Source organism: Meles meles, chromosome 12 (genome assembly GCF_922984935.1).
Source record: "Meles meles chromosome 12, mMelMel3.1 paternal haplotype, whole genome shotgun sequence".
NCBI classification, from domain to species: domain Eukaryota; kingdom Metazoa; phylum Chordata; class Mammalia; order Carnivora; family Mustelidae; genus Meles; species Meles meles.
This window is the reverse complement of record NC_060077.1, coordinates 14,195,370-14,207,612: the sequence shown is the minus strand read 5'-3', so window position 1 is coordinate 14,207,612 and position 12,243 is coordinate 14,195,370. Positions and strand designations below refer to the sequence as shown.

At 42.6% G+C, this 12,243-nt stretch overlaps 1 protein-coding gene across 2 annotated transcripts in view; it reads right to left on the bottom strand.

Annotated features, from left to right (window-relative positions):
- Positions 1 to 4,063: 4,063 nt before the first annotated feature.
- Positions 4,064 to 12,243, bottom strand: part of KNTC1 (kinetochore associated 1) — a 78,770-nt gene continuing 70,590 nt past the window's right edge. For both annotated transcript variants that reach the window (XM_046025946.1, XM_046025947.1), the window contains 7 exons: positions 10,410 to 10,464; positions 10,264 to 10,327; positions 9,607 to 9,736; positions 7,784 to 7,873; positions 7,183 to 7,328; positions 6,275 to 6,365; positions 4,064 to 4,109 (listed from right to left, as the gene is read on the bottom strand). In XM_046025946.1, coding sequence (XP_045881902.1) covers positions 4,089 to 4,109; positions 6,275 to 6,365; positions 7,183 to 7,328; positions 7,784 to 7,873; positions 9,607 to 9,736; positions 10,264 to 10,327; positions 10,410 to 10,464 — 597 coding nt within the window. In that variant the 3' untranslated portion in view covers positions 4,064 to 4,088. The remainder of the gene's footprint in view (positions 4,110 to 6,274; positions 6,366 to 7,182; positions 7,329 to 7,783; positions 7,874 to 9,606; positions 9,737 to 10,263; positions 10,328 to 10,409; positions 10,465 to 12,243) is intronic.

Genomic DNA, 12,243 nt, shown 5'->3' with positions numbered 1-12,243 from the left:
GTTATAGTACAGGCAGAGGGGTTGCCTGGGTGGCTCAGCGGGTTAAAGCCTCTGCCTTCGGCTCGGGTCATGATCTCAGGGTCCTGGGGTCGAGCCCCCCCCCGCCCCCCCTCCCCCCCCCGCCCCCCCTCCCCCCCCCCCCCCCCCCCCCCCCCCGCATCGGGCTCTCTGCTCAGCGGGGAGCCTGCTTCCCTTCCTCTCTGCCTACTTGTGATCTCTCTCTGTCAAATAAATAAACAAAAAATTAAAAAAAAAGCTACAAGTAGTTATCAAGGGAAAGTCAGTTTATAGGTCACATTCTTGAGTTCTATGAACTGGATGGAAAGTTCAAAAAGAGGATTGCTCTAGAAATTTTTTTTTCCTTTAGAAAATATTCAGCTTTGGTTGAGTCTAGAAGCACATGCTCTTGTTTTCTGGTTGTTTTCAAATATGTAAAGAATGCCAGAAAACATGGCCACCACTTTGTCTTTCTCTAATGTTTTGTAGAGTTTATGGTAAGACTTAGCTCTTGTGAGTTAACATTTAGACTCATTTCGAGGGATCCAATGTGTTACATAAACACTGCAAACAAGTTCCAAATCTCTGGGCCCCAGAAGACACAGGAGAAAGAAGACTGAATATCCAATGTTTTGCCAGGCCAGGATTTCCACCCAGAAGGGAGCAGAGGGAGAGCACCCTGCTAATAAAATTCTCTACCTCAAGTAGTTAAAGCAATGGCAATCTGTCACCTCATTCAGAGCAAGAGATGAAAGTTTGAGCATGAGTCATGAGAATTAAATATAGTAGTGCCTTTACTTGGTTGTTGCCAACTTCCCCCTTTCCATGTAACCAGGTGCTGTCATGTGTTCACATGATCGTGACACATTCAAAGAAGGAATTTTACCCCAGAAATAGGTAGTTAATTTATTTCATACATATTTATTAAGCCTATTATATGAGACTGTGTTCTGCGGTTTGGGGACAACATGATGAGTAGTGAGACAATAAACCCGTCAGCCATGATGACTTTGGATTGCTTGAAGAAGGCACAAAGAGGGACACCTGGGTGGCTCAGTTGGTTAAGCCGCTGCCATTGGCTCATGTCATGATCCCGGGTCCTGGAATCGAGTCCCACATCGGGCTCCTTGCTCGGCAGGGAGCCTGCTTCTCTCTCTGCCTCTACCTGCTCTCTGCCTGCTGTGTCCTCCCTCTCTTTCTCTGACAAATAAATAAATAAGATCTTAAAAAAAAAAAAAAGGAACTAAGAATGTAAATGCCATAGCAGGTGACTGGTGAGGGGGAGGCAACTTTGGTTGGGCTGGTTGGAAAGGCTGGTCAAAGGAGAAAATGGTAGACATCCAGGCTGGAAAGGAAGGTGGGGCTAAATCATGCAGGACCTTCCTAAGCCACTACATGAATGGAAGGTAGCAATGAGCTGCGACTTAAGTCCAGCTGTCTTTTAAGATTTTATTTATTTGAGAAAGAGTGCTTGCACACTCCAGTGGGAAGAGGGGCTGAGGGAGAGGGACAAGTAGACTCCCCACTGAGTGGGGAGGCCCATGCCCGGCTCAGTACCAGGACCCTGAGATCATGACCTGAGCAGCTGAAGTCAGATGCTTTACTGAGCCACCCAAGTGCCCATGAAATCCAGCGCTTTTTTACAAATGTGACCATTTCCAGGGAGTGCCTTTCTGCAGTAGATCTATCAAGGGGAGAGGCTTTTTCCTTTTTTAAAAATTTTAAATGTAGGCTCCGCACCCAGCATGGAGCCCAACGCAGGGCTTGAATTCAGGGCCCTGAGATCAAGACCTGAGCTGATATCAAGAGTCAGACGCTTAACTAACTCGAGGGGAGCCTTTTTGTAACTCATCTTCCTAAAATGGATTCTGTTTCTAATTTGAACAAAGATGCCTGTGTGCCTCAGTTGGCAGCTTGGGTCTTGTGCTAAGTGAAATGAGGAGCCAGTGAAAAGTGTGAGGCAGATACAGGCAAGATCTGGCTTGTTTAAAGGATAAACGGTATGGAGAATGGCTGTATGGAGACAAGAGTGGAAAATAATCAAGGCTAATTAAAATAGGATTCTGGCTAACTGCATATTTGAAGTTCAGACAAACTGAAAATAAATTTATGTTTGAAAAAGTTACTTCTGTGGCATGCCGGAAGCTAACCCTTTGCCAGTCAGAACTTTCCTGGGAACAATGAAGCCAGTGTTAAGATGGGGAATCATTCAGCTTAGCTTGAGTCCGGAGGCACACAGAGTCATTCCCCATTTGTTACCTTTTGGTGCCACCATTTGACCCCATCTGTGCCTTGCACATTTATGCCCAAGAATACAATTCCAGGTTCTGCTTCCAAAAGCAGTCAGATAGTTTTCTTAAGGTTCCATCACATAAGTATCAAAGAAATACCGACGTAGATAGTGAGATGCCATTTTCACCTATAACACCAGCAGGAAGTTTTTAAAAGTCAGACTGGTCCATGCTAAGGAGAAGAAGTAAAGAAGACCTGCCTCTTGCTGGTGGGAATGGGCGTTTGTGAAGATCTTTGAGAACACACGGAGTTTGGCAATGTGCATCAAGAGCTTTTAAGATGTTCTTCATTCCCTTTGATCTGTTCAGTCTGTTCCTGGGAATCCATCTAAAGGAAATAATCCCAAATACGGAAAAAGCTTTGTGAAAAGTATTGGTGTAGTCTGAATGTCCAGAACAGAGCAAGCGGAGGAGCATTTAAACCTCCTTGGATTTTACAAATAAGGGAACTAAGGCTTTGAGAAGTTACATAACTTGTCCAGGATCATGCAGCTAGTATGGGACAGAGCTGGGATGCAAATCCAGACTAGTTTTACCCCCCAAGCCCAAGTTTGTTTGTTTTTTTTTTTAAGATTTTATTTATTTATTTGACAGAGATCACAAGTAGGCAGAGAGGCAGGCAGAGAGAGAGGAAGGGAAGCAGGCTCCCCGCTGAGCAGAGAGCCCCATGTGGGACTCCATCCCAGGACCCTGGGATCATGACCTGAGCCAAAGGCAGAGGCTTTAACCCACTGAGCCACCCAGGCGCCCCCCAAGCCCAAGTTTTTAATCACAATGCTACACTGAGTTTTCTGTATAGAAATAATGTTTTTCTCAACTGGAAAAACAAAGGGAAGCTAATTCTTATTTATAAAATTCAGTTTATTCAAGTTATACACGCCTCTACAAAAAGACTGCAGAGGCAGAGTCCGAGGTGTGCTGGGGGTGGCTGCGGGCCTTCAGTGCCACACTGCCCCCACCAGGCCAGCCTGCGTACTGCTGCGGCTGACGGCCTGCTGACTGAGTCTCGGGGAGCCCCCTGCCAGAACGGTTCTGGTTTGGTTCTGCCATTCTTGGCATTGGCACGAAAATTAGAAGGTTGGAAAAAGCAAAAGACTTGCTTCTTTTCTCTTCTGGTGGTGGCCTGGCAGCGGCAGCCATCGCAGGGGGGTGTCCAAGAGCAGCTGTGGGCTCCCCCAACTCAGTGTTGCAAAGTGGGGGCGCCTAACCCAGGGGCCTCAGCAGGCTCTGATCTTGGCTAACATCCCCTTCCCCTTCTGCCTCTCTAGCTGCCCCCCGGCCCTCCCCCCCTCAATTTCCCTGTTGTTTTTCAGTCCTTCTAACACCTTTGTAACCAATTCCAGGCATCCAATCCCTCTGCCTAAAATAGCTAGAGAGTGGTTTCTGTTTTTCAGCTGGGCCACTGGTACCTCTGCAACAAAACTTAGGACATATTTACTCCAATAACATTAGAAATACTGACACTGTTCTTATTTGTATCTGAAGATACAGGATATAAGTAGTCGTTTATCTTGTGGAGGGAGCAAAGTATTTTTGCACTTAGTTTCCTTCATATGGGGTGCAGAAAAGATAGTGTCCACAAGTTTATCAAAGTGACTCATAAAGAAAAGGTTTATTAATTCAAGACGTGAGTTCTTTAAGGCATAATCATACTGCTGTGAAGCTCCTTAGTTGTTATTTGCTGGTTAACATTTGACAAGTTGTATCAATTGCACAATTTTAAAACTGTAATAAATATGATTAGTTAATAGCAGACTCCAAACTTCCCTTTGTTCTTCTTAAAAAAGGTTGGATGATCCACTATGATCCACTAAGAAACATCTAAATGGGAAGAAGCACAGAAGCATTTTTATTAGTGTCATTTAGTTTTTTTCAATAGAAAACAGTCTGATAAACTATAAAATTGAAAACTATAAAATTGAAGACTTAACTGTATTGCTAAAAATCTCTATATTAAGTTATTTGGCATTTAGATAGATAGGACTAGAGAAAAACAGATACATTTTAAGGGCCACAAATTTGTCTCCTGAATCAATAATCTCCCTTTCACTTTTTTATTTTTAAAGATTTTATTTATTTGACAGAGAGAGATAGCAAGAGAGGGAACAAAAGCAGGGGGAGTGAGAGAGAGAGAAGCAGGTTTCCCACTGAGCAGGGAGCCAGATGCAGGGCTTGATCCCAGGACCCGGGGATCATGACCTGAGCCGAAGGTAGACGCTTAATAGCTGAGCCACCCAGGCGCCCCCATCATCTCCCTTTTTTTAAAAAAGAGTAATCTTCTGCCATTGAACACACAGACTGGAAGTATACAAGGGAAGCTATTAATGAAAGTTAACAAGGGGCACCTGGGTGGCTCAGTGGGTTAAAGCCTCTGCTTTCGGCTCAGGTCATGATCCCAGGTTCCTGGGATGAGCCCCAAATCAGGCTCTCTGCTCAGCAGGGAGTCTGCTTCCCTCCTCTCTCTCTCTCTGCCTGCCTCTCTGTCTACTTGTGAGCTCTCTCTGTCAAATAAATAAACAAAATCTTAAAAAAAAAAAAATTAACAAAATGTAGGCTTGTTTTATGCCTGATCTGGACCCAAGGAGGGAAGAAAAGACATAATAATTTAATAAGGTTTACTAAAACTACCAAAACATGATCAAAATAAAAAATTTTAGGCGTGCCTGGCTGGCTCAGTCAGTGGAGCATACAATTCTTGGTTTTGGGTTGTGAGTTCGAGCTCCACATTGAGTGAAGTGATTAGTTAAAAAAAATAAAATCTTGGGGTGCCTGGGTGGCTCAGTTGTTGAATGTCTACCTTTGGCTCAGGTCATGATCTCAGAGTCCTGGGATTGAGCCCTGCACAGGGCACAGGGCTCCTTGCTCAGCAGGAAGCCTGCTTTTCCCTCTGCCTCTGCCTGTGGCTCCCCTTCCTCATGCTCTCTCTCTCTGTGTCTAGCAAATAAATAAATAAAAATTTAAAAAATAAAATAAAACCTTTAAAAAAAAAAGATTTCATTTATTTGTCAGGGAGAGCAAGAGAGTACAAGCAGGGCGAATAGCGAAGGAAGGGGGAGAAGCAGGCTTCCTGCAAGCAGAGAGCCTGATACCGGGCTCAATCCCAGGACCCTGGGATCATGACCTGAGCCACCAGGCCACCCTCCAAAAAACCAGAATCTTAAAAAAAATAAATAAGAGTAAAAAATTTTACCCTATATTTAAGTTAAGGATAGGAGTAAGAATAACTTATATGCATATTTCACACATGAAAACATTTGGAAGGATGTATACTAAAATGTTAACAGTGATCCTATTTGTGGTAGCGAGATTTCAAGAGACTGGGGTTGGTTTGTTTGTTTGTTTTTGGCTCTTGCAAATTTTTTTTCTTTTTTTTTAAAGAATTTATTTATTTGTCAGAAAGAGAGAGAGAAAGCGAGCACACAAGCAGGGAGAATGGTAGGCAGAGGGAGAAGCAGGCTCCCCACCAAGCAGGGAGCCCGATGTGGGGCATCCATCCCGGGATCCTGGGATCATGACCTGAGCTGAGCTGAAGACAGATGCTTAATCGACTGAGCAACCAGGCGCCCCTCAATTTTTTTTCCTATAGTGAACATGTTTTTGGTAATTAAAAAGGGAAAGAATTAAAAGGAATTAATGCCCAAGCACAATATTAATCAATGCTCCTGAAATTTTTCACTTGCTTCAATATGAAAAATAAGACTTTATGAGGAATTGTAATGCTGGAAAGCATCCAAGAGACCATGTGGTCCAGATCCAAAAACTAAATCCCGCACAGGCTCAGCGACTGGCCCGAGGCCACACTGTCCACAGAGTAGAATCATGGCCTCTTGATTTCTGGTCTAGGACCCACTTACACAAAAAGCAAAATACAAAAATATACACAGCTACACATAAAAATACATTTATCTCCAGAACACCAGAACAAGTTGGTTCAATGTCAAGACCCTAAAAATAAAAATGGTGTCAGATCAGCGGGCCAGCCTTACCTTCAGGATTTCACAGGGAGCAGTGTCTGGCGGTACAGGTTTCCCATAGTGCTTTGAATAGTCAGTTATAAAGACTGACGCTTCATCTAAACTATGGAATTGGAAAGCAAAAGAGTGTCATGAGGAAATTCTCGGAGGGGGTGGTTCATAAATGTTTGCTATCTTGATTGCGGTGATGGCTTTGCAGGGGTATATATGTCAAAATCAATCAAACTGCATACTTGAAATATGTGCCTATATGTGCATGTGTGTGCGTACATATAGATAGATTGTATCTTAAAAAGTAATGTTTATAAATGACAACATGCAGCACTGGCTGGATCACAAGTGGGAAAGGAAATGCATGGAAAAGCAGAAGGAAATGCATGGCATGGTAATGAGAAAGGGACGCATCCTGAGTGGCCAACGCAGTCAGAAGAAATGTGTGCATGGCCCAGGAAAGACTTCCGTCCTGATCGGGCTGCCATTCCTAAGTGCCAGCCATTTCTCCCTTCTCCTTTTCACTTCCAAATCCATTCCCAACCCAAGAAGCTGGTTTCTAAACTTGTGGGTGTGGGAAAGTTAGACAATCAAGCTTAGCAAAAATTATATTACATAAAAGCCCCCAATTCTCTGAACAAGTGTCTAAGGAAGAAAGCTGTAACTCAGTTTTGAAGCAGGACTGTGAGACACCTATTGGGGGTTCAGAAAGCTTATTTGATTGTCTGACTCCAAGTTCACTTTCGAAGGGACTGAGTTACAGGACGACCAGCCTGTGGGTGTGTGTAGTAAAGCTCTAGCTTAATACGCAGAGCCCTTTGTTACGACCAGAGAGTTGTGCAACTGTTTGATCTTTCCCTCCAAAATAAAGGTAAATTTTAAGGAAATTCTACAGTAAGGTGTTTTTGTTTGTTTGTTAATTAACTTACCTTAACTCACTTGCCAGATAGTTTACGAAGTCAGTGATGTTGCCGGTATTCATCATGTGCAATTTCAACGCTTGAAAGTATTTTGTCTTTGCCAAAATCCCAAACTCCTTCTTACTTATGATATTATTCAGAATCAGATTTCTAATCTATAGAGTTACGGGTATCATTATATTAAAAATGTGTGAAATTCCAAGGCCTTATTCAATACCCAGAAGTTTCTTACAATCAGAAGTTAAATGAGCATTTTGTTGTAACTAAGCCTTTTTTCTAATGGAGTGGGAAAAGGGAGAGGTTTTGGCCCTAGTAACAGATTAAATCAGCAAGAAGTAATTGCTGTTAAGCACTTTGGGACTTTTTCCGAATAAGATCTACTTACAACAACAAGCATTTAAGGCTACAGATTTTCCACTGAGCACAGCCCAAATAAGAGAGAGGGGTCTCTGCCTTTTTAAAAATTTACAAAGGTTTTAATAAAAGCAAAATAATTCTATATATTGCCAAAAAGATATAGTAGTTTTCAGCTTAATTTTCACTTGGTGAAAATTATTACCTTCTAATATCAAATTTTTTATAGCAAAAATGAAATGAAATTGCCGCTTACTTGACATGAAAATCCTGCCAACTGGCCAGTATTCATATGCTCTTCTAATTGCTGTAAAATGATCTGAGGATTGCACGAGCCCAGAAAATTCTAGAGGAAAAAAAAAAATCAAAACACAGTTAATGGAAAAGTGCTATTCCTACTAATTTCTGTTAAATCTGAAAGGTTTTCATTTTTAAATTTGGAATATCTTTAAGAATTTGTATTATAGGGAAAAAACCCACCTCTATCATGTAACAAAAAATTATGGAAATAAGGAAGAAGACATTTTACAAAATACCTATTGTAACAGCAAGAGCCGTTTAACAAGCATTTTGCCATTCTAAGTGCCAAAAGGAATCTATTTAGATACTAAAATTTTGAAAAGCATCAACGGATGAGTTTATGAATAGTAAAAAAAAGTAAAATAAAATAACCCAAAGTCAAAGACAAGCACAGATGGCTGTGAAAACACGCAATGAACAGACCAAATGACAGATGAAAAAAATAGGCATGTTCATTTACGGAGGTCTCGATCTACTGGCTTATCTACCTTTGGGGAAATACCGAAGAACATTACCAAGTGCTTTGTTCTATTTGTTCTGTACTGTAAAGGGAATGAGTTATTTTTAAAAGTTCTGTCCTCAAAGTACTCATGGCTCCCTTTGTCAGACACCCACACACAAAACCCTCTCTCATCTCCCGCATCCAATCACTAAGTCAAGCTACTCCATCCGGTTCATCCTCGATGCCACCACCCCACCTTGGGGACAGACCCCCTCAAGCCTTCCCAGGCCGTCCACAGGCTGCTGTGTGTGGATCAAGTAAGATACACGTCCAGTCAACAGCTTTCCACTTCCCACTCTTCCCTCCTTGCCGCCTCTCTCCTCCCATCAAGCCCCTGGATTGTTCCTTCTAAAGCAGTGTCTGAGCACTTCATCTTATTCTTTAGGAAAACTGATTGTCCCCCCGACCCCCGCCCGATAGAGAACAAGGTCCAAATCTCTCTTGCTTTTTTTTTTTTCTTTTGCGACAGACAGAGATCACAAGTAGGCAGAGAGGCAGGCAGAGAGAGAGGGGGAAGCAGGCTCCCCGCCGAGCAGAGAGCCCTATGTGGGGCTCGACCCCAGGACCCTGGGATCACAACCTGAGCTGAAAGCAGAGGTTTTAACCCACTGAGCCACCCAGGCACCCCCGCTTTTTTTTTTTTTAAGATTTTATTTATTGGGGCGCCTGGTGGCTCAGTTGTTATTAGAGAGCCTGGCTGGCTTATGATCTGACCCAAAGGATGACTCAGGTCCTGATCTCAGGGTCCTGGGATCCAGCCCCACATCGCGCTATCTGCTCAGCAGGGAGCCTGCTTCTCCCTCTCCCACTCCCCATGCTTGTGTTCCCTCTCTCGCTGTGTCTCTCTCTGTCAAATAAATAAATAGATAAAAATCTTTCTTTTTTTAATTTTTAAAAAAAATTTTTGACAGAGAGAGAGCATAAGCAGAGGATCAGAGGGAGAATGAGACTCCCTGCTGAGCAAGGAGCCTGCTATGGGCCTAGATCCCAAGACCCTGAGAAATCATGACCTGAGCCCAAGGCAGATGCTTAACCCACTGAGCCACCTGAGTGCCCTGGTCCAAACCCCTCTTAAGGCATCCCTCAGATGGACCTTGATCTATCTTTCAGGCTTACCTCCTGCTAAACCTGCATACAAACCTCCCGCCCCACTCAAACGGATGCACTCATGCCTTTCAGGTCTGGTAAAAAGGAAAATGCAAGCCTTTTGCTGGGGATGTGCAGTATGAGACCTTCTGTTTCTTGGGCAGCCCCAGAGGAATAATTTGCCAAGATACCTTAATTTGCTGGTGTCTTTTCTCCGAGTGGGGCATGAGCATTAGACAGGCCAGTGCAAAAGCCGGGAGCTCTAACTGGACATACTGCCTGGCTATTCCAACCATGTCGAGATCATCTGAAACGGGACATCTTCGAGAGAGCACATGAGTTTGTTAGTATTACTTACATTAATTCATGAGTTAATTACCCGATGGTGCTTTCAATGATTTTAAGCATTAAAGTGCTGCGGCGTAACATACACTTAGGAATGAGGAGCTCGAGTCTTTCACGGTATTCTTCGTGGAATAAAACAACCTATGTGAGCACAGAGTGCTTCTTGCTGCTGTGATTATGTCTGAGAGCCCACACGTGCCTAAAGACACGTTCTCTGAAGACTCAAAACCTCTGTGAAAACACCGTGTGATGGAGGGTAGTAGGAAAAGTACTCTGTACATTAATTAAGACTAATTTTAGAGAAAGCTTACTGACTCTCAGTTTACGAGCTGCTTGTGCAGAGTGGACACTGTAAGAATATGAGAGACAGTTTACCCTAGAAACAAGTGCTGTGCTTAACATCCCCAAAAGAAGGAATGACTCAAAAGACAGGTCGATTAGAAAGGAATTTTATAAGCAACAGATATGACTTTTTGGGGTAGGAAGACAAGTATTTTACTTACTCTAGAACAGCGACGAGACTCTCACAACAGTCTGATAACTGACTCGGGCTCAGAGGACAAGACGCTGAAAATAAACAGCAACAATGCACACACACATACAGAGCTATAAAATGCTACTGTCAGTGTTTCAGGGGAGAGAGAAATACCTGAAAGCAGGGGTATCTGAACCACACGCTGCCAAGCTTTGCTGAAGTAGGGAACCTGGGGAGACAAGCACATTTTGGGATTCATGCCTGGGGTTTCAGGAACTCTCTGGTTTTCTAGTCACAGAACTATACGCTTAGAGCTTATGTTCTGGATGCTAAGACCAAAATCGTACACTGGCATCTTCCTGTTTGAGATGGTTAGATTTTAGGACAATTTCTCTCTTTCTTTCTCTTTCCTACTCTTCCTTTCTCTCTCCCCCTCCCTTTTCTTTTTATTTTTTATTTATTTTTTCAAAAAATATTTTATTTATTTGACAGAGATCACAAATAGGCAAAGAGGCAGGCAGAGAGAGAGGGGGAAGCAGGCTCCCCGCTGAGCAGAGAGCCTGATGCGGGGCTCGATCCCAGGACCCTGAGATCATGACCCAAGATCATGAACTGTTGTGTGCCAGATATTACGTAAGAGCCACAGGAAAGGGCCAAGCAGACAAGAGAAAGGATTTCGAAAAATGAATAAGGCAACATAAATTTCCACTCATAGGGGAAGGGTGAAGTGACTTAAGCAACATTTTACTCCTTATTATATAATGAGAATAATTAAGAGTTAAAAGTAATGAGATGCAAAAACAATTATATGTAGAGGTCTCATAAGAGCTAACAATCCCATACCTAAGTATATACTCACAAGAAAAAAAGTCACATACATCCACATAAAAACTTGTACACAAATGTTCATGGGGCATTGTCATTCTTAATAACCCCCAAATCCATCAACTGATGAATGGATAACTAAGACGCTGGTGTGTCTATGCAGTGAACATCAGTTGGCAGTAAAACGGTATCAAGTCCTAACATCTGCTACCCAGAGATGAACCTTTAACACATGATGCCAAGTGAAGGGAGCCTGAATGGCCCTGTACTGCATGATTCCACTGATATGACATGTCCAGCAAAGACACTTCCAGGGGCTGGAAGAGGAATAGGGAGTGACTGGTAATGGATATGGGGCATATTTTTGGGGTGAAGAAAATGTGCAAGACTTAGAAAGTGGTGATGGTTGCACAATGCGGTGAATATATTAAAAACCACCTAATCGGGGTGCCTGGGTGGCTCAGTGGGTTAAGCTTCTGCCTTTGGCTCAGGTCATGATCTCAGGGTCCTGGGATCGAGTCCCGCATCGGGATCTCTGCTCAGCGGGGAACCTGCTTCCCCCCCACTCTATCTGTCTCCCTGCTTACTTGTGATCTGTTTGACAAATCAATCAACCTTAAAAAAAAACCCAATTAATTATACATTTTATTGATTTATTTCTGAATTTTATTTTAGTAATCTTTACCCCCAACGTGGGGCTTGAACTCTAGACTCCAAAATCAAGAGTCACAATCTCCATGCACGGAGCCTGCCAGGTACCCCTTAACTGTATGCTTTAAAGGGGTACATAATGGGAATTATAATCTCAATTAAAGAAAATAGGTCTCTATGTGCTCTATAGAACAGTCTCCAAGGCACCAATGTTATGTGGGAAAAAAAAATTTATTAGAATGTCATTGCATTTATATGTACAAAAATGTATACACACCCACACACAAACAGATGCACAAATTATATGCTTATATGATAACAGGAAAGTTCTAGAAGAAAACATAGTACAAACAGTAGTTACTTCTGGGGAGATAATTTTGATGGGAAATGGTAAAGGAGAATTTTCATGTTTTATTCAGAATGTTTCTATATTGTTCTAATATATTAAGCTAAGAATAAGTGATATATTTCCACATTACATAATGATTATATGGCGCACAATCTGTGAAATGTAGAAAAGGGAAATAAGACA